Source organism: Schistocerca piceifrons, chromosome 7 (genome assembly GCF_021461385.2).
Source record: "Schistocerca piceifrons isolate TAMUIC-IGC-003096 chromosome 7, iqSchPice1.1, whole genome shotgun sequence".
Taxonomy (NCBI): Eukaryota; Metazoa; Arthropoda; class Insecta; order Orthoptera; family Acrididae; genus Schistocerca; species Schistocerca piceifrons.
The window spans coordinates 478,768,178-478,786,829 of NC_060144.1; the positions used below are offsets into that span (position 1 = coordinate 478,768,178).

General features: G+C 39.8%; 1 protein-coding gene across 1 annotated transcript in view; it reads left to right on the forward strand.

Moving 5' to 3' along the window:
• LOC124804640 (heat shock protein 75 kDa, mitochondrial) overlaps positions 1-18,652 on the forward strand; it is a 352,899-nt gene that overhangs the window by 325,093 nt on the left and 9,154 nt on the right. Inside the window, exons 13-14 of the mRNA XM_047264860.1 lie at positions 13,337-13,464; positions 17,667-17,854. Of these exons, the coding sequence (XP_047120816.1) occupies positions 13,337-13,464; positions 17,667-17,854 (316 nt within the window). The remainder of the gene's footprint in view (positions 1-13,336; positions 13,465-17,666; positions 17,855-18,652) is intronic.

An 18,652-nucleotide genomic window follows, 5' to 3' on the forward strand; every position in this document is an offset into this window, starting at 1 on the left:
CCGACCTGCTCCGCACCGCACGTGCAGACGCCCTCTCCAAACAAGCGCACACCATGCTCACGTACTAGACACGTGACTTTCGTGCTCCCTTTTCCCACTTGCACAAACGTCTATGCCTTGTCGCGCCCTACCCATCCAAAAACTTCGTGTCAGGACATTGATCAGTCTGGTGTGCAGTTCTCAGTTTCTTCCGTCACTGATGGAATGACACACAAGATGGTTACCACTGCCGGCCCTCCTATTAGGCACAAGGTTAGTTGCCTCAACCCTATTAAGTTGCGCGCAGCCCGGCAGCAAATTAGCGAACTTTTGGAAACAGGTATGCTGCAACCGTCAGACAGCAACTGGTCTTCACCGATCCACCTTGTCCTCAAACATGATGGTTCTTTCTGAATGTGCGGCAACTACAGATGTTTAAACACTGGTACTGTTGTGGACAATTACCGCGTGCCTGACATAAATGATTTCACTCATGTGTTATTGGGCGCTACAATCTTCAGTGTCATTGATTGTAAACGCGCCTACCACCAGATTCATATAGCGCCGGCTGACGTCCCTAAAACAGCTATTATGACACTGCTTGGTTTGTTCCAATACAACTTCATGCCATTCGACCTAAAAACCACGGCACAAATGTGGCAGCGTTTCATTGACTCCATTTTGCGACAGTATACTCGTTTTCAGCAAATCAGCTGAGGAACATGAAAATCATTTATCCATGGTCCTCCAGACCTTGAACTCCAACGGCATTGAGGTCAACAAAGGAAAATTGCAGTTGCGTTAGCCTTCCATCACTTTCTTGGGTTACACTGTCTCCACCGATGGAATACAGCCTCCCAAATCTCACATTCGTGCCATCACTTCACTGCCGCCCCCGGCTACTTACAAAGAACTCTTGATGTTTCCTGGGCACAATAAATTACTACTGTCGTCACCTGCCTTCTGCCGCCGCCGTGCAGGCCCCGCTGACAGACTCACTGTCTGGTAAACAGACTTCAGGACTCAAACCTGTTCGCTGGACTGCACCTATGCTGGAGGCTTCCATTGCATTAAAGGCTTCTTTAGCTCCCTCTGTGACATCGCCGACCTCGACCTCTCAGCCGAGTTGTTCATCACTATGTACGCCAGTGACATCGCAGTGGGAGCATTGCTACAGCAATGCAAGGCAGACACGGTTTCCTCTCTTCATTTCTTCTCTAAAAAACTATCAGCAGCTCAGAAGAAATACTCCGCTTTCGGTAGAGAACTCCTTGCGGTCTACAATGCCATCAAACACTTCCGTCCCGCCGCGGAGGGTTGCTCGTTCTTCATCCTCACGGATCACAAACCACTTGCAGCAGATGCTTTCTGCTACCCCCCACCCCCTTCCCCCGAGGACCCACCCCTCGGCGTTTCTGTCACTTTGATCTAGTCTCCCAATTCACAACTGACATTCACAACATCAAAGGCACGGACAACATCACCGCAGATTTTTTTCTGCCGATCAATACTGTTTCATGCATCATTGGCTTATCCAACCTGGCCGCCCTACAAGCCTCCGATGAGGAATCTCAAGCTCATGGACCCTCAAACTCCCTTGTGTTTACTAAAGCTAAATTCCCCAGCATTGTGGACGAGGTGTGGTGGGACTCTCCTACCGGTACCTTACACCTGTTACTCCCACCTCCCCCACACCTGCATCCACCTATCAGCCACTCCCCACCGGACACTTATGTGCCAACTGGTCTCAACACTTGCTCCCATGTAATGCTGAGAGACGATTCAGTCCAACAACCTCTGCAACCACCTTATCTTGACCCCTTTAAAGTCCTCTGGTGGGGCGATTCAACTTTCGAAATCATGTCAAAGACAGTCAGCAAATTGTTTCGTTACACTGACTCAAACCAGCATTCGTGGATCCCAATATCCCTCTGCTGGCTTAGTGTGATTCTCCTAATAACTCTCCCGCCAGTCTACCTCCGACAATGTTTCTCCTTGGGCCACCACACGGTCTTTTTCACCCGACGCCTCTTCGTCGCCTTCGTGGGTTTCTCAGACACGTCACCCTCCACCCCCATGTGCGGGTTTCGCTGCTATCTCATCGACAACAGAAACACCCTGTCCCATAGTCACCCTGCTCTGCAACGTACCCCCACACCACGTGGATGACATTTCAGTTGCCACTCTTGATGGCTGAGTTCTCATTCTACTCACAGACACAGTGGCCCCACCACCCACTGACAAGTTAAACGTCAGTGTTGTGCATTGCCTCACCCTTCCTCGTGAGTGTGACCCGATGACAGTTCGCGCCTTCATCTCACCGGACGGCTCGATTAGCATCCGGGCTTGCCTCACCTACACCCCACCATCCGCCGTTCAACCCGCCTGTTCTCAGGCTGGCCACCGCATCGTCTGTCCTCAGTCGCTAACGACTTGAAGGTGGACCTGCCTCCTGTCGCTCCACCTCCGTACCCTGCCCCAGTCGAGGTGGAGGTCCCGGTCATCTGTCTACCATCTCGTATGACCACCAACAGTGTTGATGGCCACATGGTCTTCCCTCAAGACTCACATGTACTCCGTACTGTGGGGGGGGGGGTGGGGGGCGGGGGGGGAGGGGGGGGGCTGTGTGGTGTCGATAGGCCATATTGACCATAGATAACATTAATCTTTGGGACTCAGGTCGCTCATCTGAGCCACCATGTTAATTCAGTCTGTTCTTATACTTAGTACTGTGTGCACATGTATGATAATTGTCGAAGTATATGTATGTACAGATATTAGTTGGTACAGTTTATTCCGTATACCACTATTCGTATCCTGTTCCCATAAGCTCATCAGCTGTTTCTCTGACTTCATTGTTAATTTTTACTATTTTCTTTTCCTTCTGTTGGATGTACTTTTAGTTTTATAGTAATTAAGTTTTAAGATTATTTTCAGATTTGCTCTATTAAGATTTTCCATTCATGGTTTGAGTTTATGTACAAGAGGAACACAGTACACTTTGATCAGCAAGAATAGAGATATTTCATAAATGGTTGCTTAAAACACATTCCTTCTTCTTTTTAATAGTTTCCGGATTCAAGACTTTCTCAAGGGCTGCTAAGAACAGTTTTCATGATGTGTAAGTTCCTTGACTTACTCTTCCTTTTCTTAAAATTTCAAATTTCTGACAATCGCAGTGAAGTTTAATGAAAGTTTTGCATATGTTAATCAGTATTTTAGCATACACGGAATCAGTGCCTAATTTCTAAAAGGCTGCTAATATGGATATTGTGTAAACTTAGTGAAAAACATGTTTAACATTTTATTATTACTGTTAAACACTGCATTCAGTAGGGAGAATCAATCGTGTGGACAATTTGTTCCTTTTATGAAAGATTGCGAATTCCAGATGTGTATGAAGCCTTTTTGGACGATTTAACACAGATTCAGTGATTGCAGGCTCTCTTCGACACAGCTGAAACTTCCCCACTGATTACAGGGCCAACGTGATCATCAAATGATTCAGAAAAAACTCATTCGTTCATTCACTCCAGAACAAAAAAAGTCACAAACCTTATTTATGAAGGAAATTGTGTATTAAATCCATCTCCATTACATGTCCAGATCTCTGGTGATTCCACGTCTTAATTATTTTCCGTTTACAGTCTCTTTCTCTTCAAACAAACCGCTAGCGGCACAAATGTTAATTGGCTCACTTTAGCGAGAAGAAAAGCAGAATATGTATCTCTCAGAAACTCGTCAATCCCTCAACTGATACTCCAGAAGCTGTCCTCGTTACCCCTCTAACAACCATGGAGAATGCATATGTGCATCTCTGTTATTTCAAAGAATAAATGCACTAGAAAATACTTTGGCGTCGTCGAGCTGTCGCCACATATGTTACGAGAAAATCAGATCAGATACTTTTCCAAAGTGAATGAATTGTGGATGGTTTGATTGACAATGATTAATTGGTGCGTGGTAGAGGGTATTTTCTGTGGGGACATTACAATGCCCCTCGCAGCGAGCAAAGTTTGTGAGCCTAATTTTGGTTTACCGAACACACTTCGCGAGCTATCTATTAGTGTGGGTAACCCGGAAGTGATGAGTGTCAGTCCTCCGACTGAAAAAAATTAATTATGTTTAAGACAGACGAAGAAAAGAAACATTGATAACAGAAGAAATGAAAAGACAGGTACCGCGGCTGTATTGCTTTTACGTGCATTAAGGTGTTATGTTTACTGTGTACAACCAAGGAAGATGATCTTTCATGAAACTGTTATCAGGGTCTACCCATTTGGGAACTTTCTTAAGCAGGGAAACCTTGGAAAACCTCTTAAGCCTAGACCCCCAGCCTACGGTACATAGAAGATAGGAAAGCCTACAGAAGAGAAAAAATAATTTTGAAATTGATCTCTAAAGGAAAGATAGGGATCGATTTATATAATGATTTGGAGAAGAGTAATTTGTGCCTCTAGCAAAAAAAAATGTACAATAAATAACTCGAGGTTTTTTTTTTTTTTTTTACAATCTTGTTCCCAGGACAATATCTTGTGGTGCTGAAACTCCCCCGGATCTTGCATGTCCCCGACGTCCACATTTGTAGTCGGTCTTCTACGCGGCCCACAATGGGAAGAGTAGAAGGGACAGGGATACCAGATTCACATGCAACATTCATTCCAAAAGAATTAGCAATGACTGAAAGGGAAACTCTTCCTGTAAAAGAACTGGTTAGGTTGCACTGTCCAAGATTCTCCTTTTTGAAAACGAAATCCCTATGGCTTCATACACCATTTTTCTTACGATGTACTGCAAGGAATTTAGCCATTGACTTAAAGTTTCCATTTATCCATTGACTAATGCTGTTGCCGAAAACAACATAATATTTACTCTAGTTTGAATTTTCTTTTGGACTTCGCATCACCACTTGTGCTTGTAAGTCCAAAAATTCTGACACATTTTCTGTCAATGATTTATTCTTCGTAATTTAAAGGATTCATGCAACTTGCAGTAGATTTTGGATTCAAATCATCGAATAATGGAAAGTGTGGTTCATTTTATACAAAGACATAATCCATCATTTCCTTGAAAAGTCATATCATTTATCTATACTCATAAAATTTTTATCCTAAATACATATATTTCTCCGCTTGATTGCTGTAATGTAAAAGTTATTAGTAGTGAGGAATGTGGATTCACTTCTTTCATTTATTCTCTGATTCATCCGGCATTCATACATGCACATATATGGAAATGGATTTTCAAACACAATTCCAAAGTGAACAAGACCCATTAAATAACTACTAATTCTATGAATCTTAGTTTCTTTTGACATTCAACAATAAATCAAGAACTCTTAACGTCTAATTATGACACTTTTTTGAAGCTCAACATCAATCAGTTTCCCCTTGCTTTGATGCGAATTCTCTTACAAAGCATATCTGTGTCGTCTATATCGATTCTAACTCTCGCACCGACGTCAATTGTTTTGCGCGGGAAATTATCTTTGCGGCTTTAACCGTCACTCATGATTCACTGCCTAAACGCATCACTTCACACGTTTACACATCTAAGCATGCACTTGAAATTATATATGAACATTCACTGGGAACCTCTTTTGATTATGCAGTGTCATTTTCGGGAAACATTTCTTTCTTCTTGAAGGTCATTCAGATCCTTTATAAATCTTGACGACATTAGCAATGCTAAAGTTCCATGTTTACCCAAACACAGGGGAAGCCTATCTCCACTATCTTCTTTGCAGCACTCGATAGTAATAGTTAGTCTCTATTTCTACAATCTGTGTCACAGATTAATTATTTCAGTTTAAAGTTTTCTAACACTAAACACACACAATTTATTGTTATGTTTTTACGAGCGTCCATCTCTGTCACTCGCAACACCATTCCTCCCAATCTTCTAATCTTCATTAAATTTTTTCAAGTTGTTATGGGAAAATAACCCTTTAATTTTGTTAGATCCCGGGTATGCTAACAGATAAGCCATCTGATCCGAAGTTAGTTGTTGTAACCTTTGAATGACACTTCCCCATTGAGCATCTCTTTTCTGTAACTAAGCCATATGCACACACAAATTGACGTAGTACGTCTTATATGGATTTTCCTGCAGCAGCAATACAGGGTATTCTGAGTTATTATTTACTTCAATCTCTTTGGTCAAACTCTGTGGTGACCTTGATAGAGTGTCAGCAATAATGTTTTGCTGTCCTGAGACATGCACGATCTTAAATTGGTATTGTTGCAGAGCGAGAGTCCATCTAGCCAGTCTGGGGTGTAACAGTTTACACGTTTGTAAAAACATTAATGATTGATGATCGCAATATACGATAGTCTTTGACCCATATAGGTAATAATGAAATTTTTTAAATCCCCAGATGACCGCAAGAGCCTCTAATTCTGTCGTCGTGTAAGTTCGTTCACAGTTGGACAAAACACGACTAGCAAACGCAATAGGACAGAAGGTGAGTTGTCCATTTATCTTGCATACTTGGAAAAGGCACGCTCCAATACCCACATTCGACGAATCTGTTGACAAGTAAAATTCTTCTTGCATGCCCGGATGGTACAAAAGCGGTGCATTTACTAATTGCTTCTTTATCTCTTCGAATGCTTCTTGACACTCTAATGTCCAGAGCCAGGGCACATCCTTCTTCAGCAGACCATTTAGAGCTGCTGCGTTCATCACCTGATTTGTTATGAATCTTCTAAAAAATGAGGCCAGGCCCATAAACCCTTTTAATTGCCTCCTATTCCTGGGTGTTGGAAACTTACTAATCGCAATTAGCTTCTCCTTGGTTGGTAAAAATTCCCTTTGCGTCAATTATATGCCACAGGAACTTGATTCTGTTTACTGCAAAATGGGATTTCTGTAGGTTAGCAGTTATTCCCATGATTTTGAACACATCCAACACTCGGTTCAGTAAGGTAATATGCTCCTCCCAAGTTTTCGATGCAATAAGCAAATCATCAACAAACACTGTTATCCTGCTTCTGAGTTCTGGGCCTAGTGCATAATCTAGAGCTGCTATAAAGATTCCGGCACTAATGTTGAGTCCGAAAGGAACTACAGTAAACTGGTAACTTCTTCCAGAGTAAATGAAAGCCGTATACTTCCTTGATGAACTCATCCAGCTTGACTTGCCAATAAGTGCTCCGCAAATCAATGTTCGTCAAATATTGGACATCCTGGAACCGTTGTATAAGTTCGTCTATGTTTTCCAGATGTGTTCTCACTGGAATTATGATTTTATTTATTTCTCTGGCGTCGAGTACCAGTCTAACAGTCCCATTTGCTTTTGGCACGACTAACAATGGAGAGCAGTATGGGCTTGTAGAGGGTTCGATCAAACCCCATTTCAACATGCGATCTATTTCCTTTTGAACTTGAGTCTTTAACCTCCAGAGAACAGGATAGAAAGTTCTACAATACGTTTCGTGCGGCTTAACGTAGAGATGGCATATGTATCCCTTAATAACTCCTGGCCTTTCATCAAACATGTTTTCATACATTAATAATAATTCATTGAGCTGCTTCTTCTGATCTTCGATAATGCAGTCAGATTCATTTAACTTTTCAAACACTAATTGACCGAAATCTTCTTTGACTTGGAACTCATTAATTACGTGCTCTTTCGAATTTTGGGCCATCCTGATTACTTGCACACTGATCCCACAATTATATTTTCCCATAAGGCTTTTTTTTTTTTTTCCAACAACTCCAACTCAATTTCTTGTTTATTAACATTCAACCAAATTTTTCCTGTTTTAAAATCTATTCTGCATCCGTATTGACGTAGGCTGTCGACTCCGATAATGCAATCTACCACCAAATTTTTCACAACAAGGAATGTGCTTAATATTGCTACATTTCCGAATTCCTCACCAAGTAGTGACTGCACCTTTACATTAGCCAATCGAGCCCCAACGGCGCCTATTATTCTGCAATCTTGAACTGGAAATACTGGTACTCATCTTATATTTCTGATCCTGTTGAATAGTGCCTCCGAAATAACATTTGTGGTTGCAGCTGTGTCTAAAACCGCCACTATAGGTATGGTCTCCGTAATGACTTGCACTTCGGCTACTGCCACCTGTTCCTTATCCTCATCTTGTGGTTCTAAGTCCTCGGTCAGTTCATCTGCCAGTAATCGTCCATCATTATACGTTAGCATGGGTACACATATCCTGTTGCCCCTCAACCAATTGTTGACCGCTCCTCCGGGGCATGAGTGGGTCCTTACAAGTTTGTTGGATTTTGATTTGTCTGCTGGTTGACATCATCCGTCACTTCGGTAAGTACCAGTTGATTCGTAGATGTCCGTCCCCACTGATGTTGGCTATTTGAATTCATTCCTCCCGGTTGATTCCACTTTCTATTATTGTTATTATTCCTGGCTTGGAGTCTGAAATTTCTTTCGTTCCCCCACACGGGATTGTATCTTTTCCCATTCCTGTTGTTCCTTGAATAGCCCCTCGCAAGACCATTGCCGGGATTACTATTGAGATTTTGAGGGGTTTCTCCATTATTTAATGATCTCTGTTCATTCCTTCTAAGTGTCGATTGATCGCCATTGGTATAACACATACTTCCACCTTGCCTACCGTTTGGCGGGGGTTCTATCTCCCTATATTGGAATCTGTTATTACGGGCTTTCTGGTTGTTCTCTTCGATAATATCTATATGGTCTAACGTCGTGAGGAACGACTCCAAGTCTTTGTCATTGCCGTAAATCAATTGATTCCGGATGCTAGTTGGTAGTCTTGCCTTAAGTATGTTTATTATGTCTGGCAAGGGCATAGATCTGTCCCAGTATCTCGTTTTATTTATATATTTTTCGAAATACCTTCTAAGGCTTCCTTTCGAAAAGGAGAAAGGCTCTGGGTAGAGCACCTCCTGCCTTAGGCATTCCTGTACCCCTTCTGACCAGAACTTTGGTAAAAACGCCTTCTCAAACTCGTCATATGTCGGGCAAACAGAAGTCATGTCCGAGGCCCAGATCACCCCCGAACCTTGTATATATCCTGTAACAAAACTGATCTTCTGCCACTCCGACCAATTTCTGGGTAGCACTCCTCTGAAACTTCGAATAAAAACAATTGGATGGAGCCCCCTTTTGTCAGGGTTAAAAATCTGGAATTGCCGATGCTTTATCATTTTTTCTTCGGCATGGCAAAGGCTTTCGTAATCTCCATTAGATAAGAATTCACGCGAACAACCAGCTTGTGGCAATTTAATGTTTAAATTAGTTACACAAGTCGGTATTGTGTGCGAATGGGCAGTAACTGGCTCTATAGTCGCTGGCAACTTCTGCTGCTGCCCTGTATTCATTTGTTCTGAGCTTTGTTGTGAAGCGCGCATCGACTCTTCTATCGTTTGTTTCCAATGCTCCAAATCAGCACCTAACTGCTGTCGCACCTCCTCGAGTCCTTTCACAAACAAATTCTCTTCCTATTTGCCAGATAAACTCTGGAATGGTGCCTTAACATTTTGCTCAACGTTTTCACACATTAGCCTTTTGTTTTCTAATGTGATTTCGGATAATTTACCCGTTAGTACGTTAATTTGGTGGTCTATAATGTCTTGACGCTCTGTCAGATGTTCAACGCTTTCTTTTAGGTTAGCCTGTGTACGTGCCAATTCAGGAAGTTGCGCAATTGCAAATTACATGGCGTCTTGCTTTTGTACTAATTGCGGAACCATTTCCACTTGTTCTCGTACAGTATCTATCTTAATAGCCACATACTCCTTCATTTCGACACGTACGCGGTGAGTAGATTCCTCACATTGTGCTTTCACCAATTCTATTTGTGCAGTTAATTTTCGTTCCGTCTCTTCGGCCTGATCTTTGAGTTCTTTGGTCTTCACCTCTATCCGCTGCTCTAATTCGGAAAAACTGTCTTGTAACTGCTGCTTAATCTCAGTCTGGACTAATTTCATTTCTTCTTGTGTTTGAGTGACTGTCACTAATTGTGCTTTAATATCGGTTTTCAGATTTTCCTGCCCTTCAGTAACTGAGGCTAATTTCGTATTCAAATCATTTTGCCCTTCAGTAACTGAGGCTAATTTCGCGTTAATGTCGGTTTTCAAAGTATTCATGCTCTCGGTTATCATCTGCATCTGTTTCATGATAATTACCAATGGATCTAATCCCTGCTGCGTACTTGCTGTTACAACTCCAGCCGTGTCTAAAGGGTGTTCTATTGCGCTATCTGTAGCCATCGGTCCTACAACACTTCTTACTGCATCATTATTATCAGTGCTAACAGATGAAGGCTCTTGCGTGCTGCTTTGCTCTGCTTGACTCATCCTAAACATTGCCCTAGTTAAAACCATATAAATGTTCTACTGTCACTATATATAACTCCCTTCTACTGTCACTGTATGTAACTCCGTTCACACAAGAGTACTTCTGTGTCTACTTTCTTAATGTGCATATACAGATAAATGCAACTGGGACAGGTCAGTCAAAACACATCTAACATGAACACAATTAATCAATGTTCAAATATCAAATAACACTAAACAGAAAAGCGTATACTTCAACTATACTAGCAAGCTTTAATAATAAAAATATAGATCTGGCCTTTTCTCTGCGCCTTTATTTGTAGATCCAATTATATCACCTGCGAGTCTTTCCTCTCTTTTCCAAGCGTCAGTTAGGTTAGCTCATCGTAGTTGACATGAAACAGAGAACAAAATTATTTTAGAAATGTCCAAAAACGTGTCCTGTCATGGATTGGCCATTTTAACATTTTATTATTACTGTTAAACACTGCATTCAGTTGGGAGAATCAATCGTGTGGACAATTTGTTCCTTTTACGAAAGATTGCGAATTCCAGATGTGTACGAAGCCTTTTTGGATGATTTAACACAGACTCAGTGATTGCAGGCTCTCTTCGACACAGCTGAAACTTCCCCACTAATTACAGGGCCAACGTGATCATCAAATGATTCAGAAAAAACTCATTCGTTCATTCACTCCAGAACAAAAAGTCACAAACCTTATTTATGAAGGAAATTGTGTATTAAATCCATCTCCATTACATGTCCAGATCTCTGGTGATTCCACGTCTTAATTATTTTCCGTTTACAGTCTCTTTCTCTTCAAACAAACCGCTAGCGGCACAAATGTTAATTGGCTCGCTTTAGCGAGAAGAAAAGCAGAATATGTATCTCTCAGAAACTCGTCAATCCCTCAACCGATACTCCAGAAGCTGTCCTCGTTACCCCTCTAACAACCATGGAGAATGCATATATGCATCTCTGTTATTTCAAAGAATAAACACACTAGAAAATACTTTGGCATCGTCGAGCTGTCGCCGCATATGTTACGAGAAAAACAGATCAGATACTTTTCCAAAGTGAATGAATGTGGATGGTTTGATTGACAATGATTAATTGGTGCGTGGTAGAGGGTATTTTCTGTGAGGACATTACACATGCTTGAAATCTATTAATCCCAAACAAACTGGTCTTCATACTCATTGCTCTGTTTTAGTAGTTCGTTCACAACATGTTAATGGTCAATATAAATATTTAAAGAAATCTGGAAGAAAGTTTTAAGGACAAAAGTGTTCTTCTACATGGAAAATTCTACCAACATATCATTCCTGATGTTATGTCCAAACCTTCCCACTGAAGAATTGTTGTATAAGCTTTCTTCTACGTTTCCTTTGAAATCTCTCAGAACCTCTACTACATTGTATAAAGATCTAGGGCTTCTTTTTAAATCATTTTTTTGCTATATTGTGAATACCTTTGTGACTGTCACTATTACAGCATTTTTATGCACACTCCTAGTACTAATTATCTCACATCATCACTGTTAAAACCAAAAGGTGAGACAGTGGCATCATATACTGGCTGGCATCCAACCACAGTTATGCTTCCTTTGTCTTCATTGAGGCTGAATGTAGATTGAGAGGCTGGGTGTACTAGCCATGCTTGACGCACTTATCACAAAGACATGACAAATGCTATGATGAGAAATGTGACCCACATGCCAACTTCCACCACATTTATAATTTGAATATTACCTTCCAGTTGCAATACGTTATAGCTTTTCAAACGTGTGTTTGGTTCATGTTACTAACTTCACCTCAAGCTACATTAATCACTGTCCTTTCCATACCTCTGCCTTGTGAATTATGATCACTTTTAACTTTCAGGTTTTCAGGTCTGATCTCATAGCATTTCATTGTTGATTATCCTTTTCACCTCCTCCTCCTCCTCCTCCTCCTCTTCTTCTTCTTCTTCTTCTTCTTCTTCTTCTTCTTCTTCCTGCTCTTCCAATGCTCTGTCTCCTTTGATCTAATGATACCCTACACTGTCCTTCACCAACATTTACTTAATCAACCCTTACTAGTTTTACTTTGCCCGTCATTGTTATCCCTTTGGCCAGATGAAGGAACCATGGATTGGAAACTGGAATTTTTGTGTTTTCTTTTTAGTGTGCTTATCTTAATTGCTGTTTGGTAAGTTGATAAAACATTTCGTATTCATTCTAATATATTGAAGCACAAGTGATGAAAGAAAAGACACATCCTTATTTAAGCAGTTGCATCTAGAACAGAAGTACAGTATAGCTGGAAAAGACAACATGCCTCTGTTTTCTGGAATCAGTCGTTTAGAGTTTAAAGGAAATCAAAATACAGCTATTGTTTCTTGTAGTAACACTCATCTTTGAAGATCTCATGCCTTCTAGCTCCATTTAATTAAACACTTGAATTTTCAAATATTAGATTTCCTCCAAAATTAGAAAGAATCCTTAAGTAATAGTAAAATGTAATAATACTGTACCAACAACTCTTATGTTGATATTGTTTTACCAGGCAACCAGTTTTGATGTTCCAGTTATGTCATCTACCAACTTGTTCCATGAATGACACCAGGTACCAGTCGTTTGTGTATAAGACAAGGCACCAATAATTATATCTGGTTCCATAGATAGGAGCATGTTTGCTCTTCATACATGTTACAGCAAGTTTCATATCTTACAGAGCACAGATGCTCATGAAGTTTGGGTATCTAGAGAACCTGATACAATTATTGGTGTTGTGTCGTATTCCTTCTTTATGCTACTTGTACAAATAGTATGAAGAAGAAAACCTATTCTCGTTTTCTTTGTGCAACATATTGCTGCAGAGTTTACTGAACAACTACTTATTCAGTTCTTCTTTTAATTTAGATTCCTCTCAGGTCTGCCCAGTCATTTCCATCATAGCATTTGGTTGAGTAAATCTTATTTTTATATCAGCAATTATTGTTTCTAACACAGTCCGAATTTTCATTTGTCACATAGCTTCACATTCAGCTTTGAAACCCTTTATAGAAATACTGTGATTTTTATTACAGGAGGAGATTGCGAAACTGCTGAGATTTGAATCATCTTCAAAGCCAGCTGGTGAGAAGGTGACATTGCCCGAGTACTGCAGTCGCCTTAAGCCTGCTCAGAGGGACATATTCTATCTTGCTGCACCCAGGTAACTGACACCATGAAATGATACAAATGATTTAAAAGCAGGTCTTAAATAATGCATTGGTTACATTTGGATATTTATTAACTGAGAATGAGAATATTAGAACAATAACTATGCTGGCAACCCTGTGCATGAGCAAACAGCACTGTAGCCTCCCCCTTTGCATGGGGGCACTGTAGCCTCCAGCTTTGCATGGCTGCTAGGTTGAATCACACCCTTTACTTGGTAAATGCTGCACCACAACAGTATGTCCAGGTACATGGCAATCTCCATCAAAGAATTTTTGCCAAGAAATAGCAATCATGTTGTTTCTGAACCGCTTATTCATGGGATCTCAGTCACTATGCCTTCTTTTTATTCCCGAAGCTCAAAAACCAATTGAAAGGCTGTTATTTGGATACTTTGAATAATACCCAGAAGAGCATAACCAAAAAATTGAAAGGTATTCCTGCAGAAACATTCCTGAACAGGTGTGAAGAATGGAAACACAGCCATCACTGTGTAACTGCTAAAGGCAACTACTTTGAAGTAGACAACCTTCATATGAAGAAATAATAAAATTAGTAGATACAAAATAATCAGTCTTGTTTATTTTCTAACATACTTCATTTATGAATGAATGGAAGATTGAGGATGGAATGTGACAATATAACTCACCATATAATGGAGGTGTGAATCGCAGAAAGACACAACAAAAAGACTTCAGAATGTTAGGTTTTGCCCAACAAGGCCTTTGTCAAAAACACACACACACACACACACACACACACACACACACACACGCGTGCGCGACCACAGAGACTGTGCTTTGTGTGTGTGTGTGTGTGTGTGTGTGTGTGTGTGTGTGTGTGTGTGTGTGTTACCTATTTTTGACAAAGGCCTTGTTGGCTGTTTCGACGTTTCGACAGTCTTTTTGTTGTGCCTCTCTGCGACTCAGTATCTCCGCTATACGGTGAGTAGCAACTGTCCTTTTAGTTATATTGATACTTCATACATGTAATTGTTTAAGTAAATGTGAGTAATTTAGAAAAAAATGCAAGCTTTCATATGCATACATGGTAATAAAAACAATGTATACAAAATTTTTGCGTGTTTAGAGGAGATAAAAAAAGAATACTTTTTTGTGTGGCAAAAGTGGCACAGGTGCACTGTTTTCCCAAGAGCAGGCCATTAAGGTTTTGATGGTAGTGACAGTGTTCAATCACATCTTTCATATATATATATATTATTATAGAAATGTTGCTGAAAAATGTTATTTGTTTACATTACTGCACAACTGACATGTGTGCTAATGATTGTATAATACACCAGAACAATGTAGCATTTTATGAATAATAGCTGCAGCTTCAACCAAATGGGCTACCAGCTTTTCTGCAGTGTCTTGTACACCAACGTTTCATCTCCGCTCACAAAAAGGAATCTTTATGAGGTTTGGTTGAGAGAATTTTGATGTAAATGCAACATAACATTAAAACTAATGATGTAATTGTTTATCAAGGGATTTGGATACTGCCAGCAGCAGTGAGAACTTACCCTTTTTACCAGTAAGATGTAATCATGTTGCAAATCATATTCCAATGTCAAGATGTTGCATACGAAGCTTTGTCCCTGAGCGTCATGTCTTCTGTGGTTCTGCCTAGTTCCTTTAAGTCTTCTGTAACTTCTTTTATCTGTGCTGTGGTGGCCTTCTCGACAACCTGGTTATGTCCAGCCAACTTCAACCAACTTTTCCCTATTACATCTGACAATTCTTTTGTGGGGCGGCAGGTGGAATTAATACTTGTTAATTAATGATGGAATGTAGAAAAGAAAAGATGCTTTTCCTGGCCAATGCACCATTTGTGGGGCGGCGGGTGGAATTAATTGTTATATAAATGTTCCTATTATTTATGCTGTCTTTTGCCGTTCTCAACACTGGCTCTCTAACTACAATATTGGCAACCAGAAAGTGATTAGCAAAACGTGAAGCCTGTAATTAGAATTCCTAGTGCCCACTTCATCTGAGAAATACACTTATAGCTACAGCTTATAGCTCTGAGGAATTAGGAGATTGTCTGGGATTCATAATCTAAAACGATCGTGTAAAAACATTCGCTATATTCTGAAAGTCGCAGATGAAAAAAAAAAAGAATCCACACAATCTGACTAACAGAGCAGTTCAGAGTCTAATGTGCTGATAATACAACTATAACTGTTCAAATTAAATGTATAAGTGAATGCTCGCCATAATTTGATGATAATGTTCATCAAACGCCATGCTAAATAATGGTAGAATGTCTGTCCCGCAGCGGCACGTGAAAATACGACATACGCAAACTGAAGATAGATCATTAAAGTCATCCCAGAATTAACACTTCACTCGAAAACGATTTCATGGTTACACGTATCCCGAGTAACTTATTACGGCATCCGAGGCTGTTTATAGCAATGATACCGACGCGACGCGACTCCTGGCACAGGTGGTGTGCTATTCAGTGTCTGGAGAGAACTGGGGCCTTGCTTCCTCGCGCAGCGTTCTTATATATAAAGCCGTGGTGCGGACGGCTAGGGGAACGCCTGATCAAATCGGCTCTCCCGACTAGCCACTGGGCTAGTAATGCACCACATTAAGTTATTGAATAAATCATTGCTTCCTTTGCTGATGGCCGATGAAGCTCTCAATTTAAATGTGCATTCAGCACACAGGTAAGTAATCATAATAAAAGTCTTACGTGGCTAAGTAAAATATTTTGGGCGAGAGAATTAATTTAATTACACTACACGCAGTAGATGAGATCTGAACTTGCACTTTGGAGATACGCTATCACTATAGTTTTATAGTTATTCAGTTGAAACTTCTCACATCTTTATGATTATAGCGGATCTCCATTCTACTTAAATTTAGACATCCTAGCCTTATTTATTCGCCTACTTAATCTATCTTGCTTCCTTAATTTTTAAGACAAAAACCAGAAAATCATGAATTTCCCCTATTATTTTAATTTGTGAAATCCAAAGTACTGTTTCTATTAAATTATTATGAAAAAGGAATCTAAATATAAATTTTTAAGTCTCTAGCTCTTTTCTGTTGCGTCAATGAGTTTTACAGAAAAACGTCCAAATTTCGAAAATGGTTAAAAGTTATTGAACTGACATTCAACACATGTTGATTTACTATTGCTCCTGACATGCTAGAAACGTTTCAGGTTATTTACTTGATTTTTAAAGTATTGCGCAACATTTATGACGTCAGAGCTAGTTACAGCGGACTAGGCTGGCACACAATGGAAAGACTGATGAGAATTTTATAAGACGTGAGTAGGCTGCTTCCCTACACTTTGATCTGTGTGTACAGTCCCTGTTTTTTCCCCTTTTCTTCTAAATTTCACTTTTCTTTTTAGGGCCCAATATCTTTTGTAATATTTTCCTCTCTATTTTTGCCATCTCCTAGGTCCTGTTTAGTTTTGATGATTATACGTATTTCGTTGTAAATATGTTGCATGAGGTTGTAAACTAGTTCCATTTTTCTTGCTCCCCACATATTTGAATTTGCCTACATTGATTATTCCATGTCCTGTTTGCAATTCTGTTGTCACTTTCATTAATTGTGGTTTTTTAATGATATTCTCAGGCCTGTTTTCTGGGCTACTTCATGTAGATTTTGCAGCTGTGTCTCTTCCTGAAAGTCTTTTTCAGACCACTAGCCATCAGCAAAGGTGAAGCAGTCTGAATTGCAATTCCTCCACGTAACTGAGGCTTATGCCTATTGCACCTTCTTTCTGGCATTGTTATCTCCATTCTCAAATTATCTTTTCTAAAGCTAAATTAAATAGTGCTGGTGAGGGTCTGTCGTCTGGTCTCCCTCCTGTGTTAAACTCAAAACTTCCTATACTCTTCCCTGAAATCACACATATTTCATGATTTAACATGCATATATTACACCCTTTTGTGTCTTTCACATTTATTTAGTCCTCATTGTGAGGTGTTTCCACCTAATTATTAATTATCTCATTTACAAAATTTTCTTTTTCAGTGTAGTACATTTCAGTATTTAGTTTTAGTTTTAAATGAGTCGTCATTTTTGTACATATTATTTTTTGTGGGATTAGTGAAAAACAGATGATTATATTGTTTGTTACATTGTGAATTATATACAAGGTGTGTTAACTTCACACTTATATATTTTCTTTCTTTGGTCTCATTTTGTTTTGTTCTCCAAACTTCAGTCGTGCTTTGGCAGAAACCTCTCCATATTTTGAAGCACTGAAACAAAAGGATGTAGAAGTACTATTTTGCTATGAACCATATGATGAGCTGGTTCTAATGCAACTCAGACAGTTTGACCGCCACAACTTAACATCTGTCGAAAAAGAGATGCGTCAAGATAAGGAGCCTGATGATCTTTCAAATCTTGGTATGTAAAATTCTGTGATTCAAGTGAATTAATTGTCTTTCTTGTTCCCAATTGTAGAGATGATAAACATGAAAAACCATGGTAATTGAGAGCATGGAGTTAGAGTCTGTGTGTGTGTGGGTATGTGTGCGCGCGCGCGCGCGCACGCATCCGCGTGCTTCATAATTTATGTTCTGAACTGAACAGTAAAAGGTTTCATGTATCTTTTTTATATTCTATGGCATTATAAGATGGTTGAAATACTCCTCTCTCTCTCTCTCTCTCTCTCTCTCTCTCTCTCTCTCTCTCTCTCTGTTTTTCTGTCATTGAGGAGGTACTAAGTAACAGTAACTGGTCTATTTTCAGCTACACAAACATGTATTATGCTAACTTGTCATCCAAGTATGGTGCAGCTTGTCATCAAAACTTTCTGCTCTAAGTGCTAAATTCATTTTTTAGTGAAGATAAGCTGAAATCGTTAGACTGACCCGATTACAAATATTGTAGATTTAGTCACTTCAGAGAAGGAACCAACATAGATGATGCTCCAGTTGAGATGTAATCTCAACTTAAACTTCTTATGACTCCAATTTATGTCCTGATCATGACTTGTAAACCTCTAAATAACATTCTAGAAGTATGTAATAGACCGTGAAGAAAAGTTATTTAAATTTTGTATTCTTTTGTTGCACAATAGTGACAGAGTCTGATTTACATAAGCAGAAGCAGTACTTCTTGAAAAGCCGAGAATTTCAGTTTAGATTCTATAACTCACTATTACAGTTATCTTTGTAATCATGTATCTAAGAAAAGATAGTC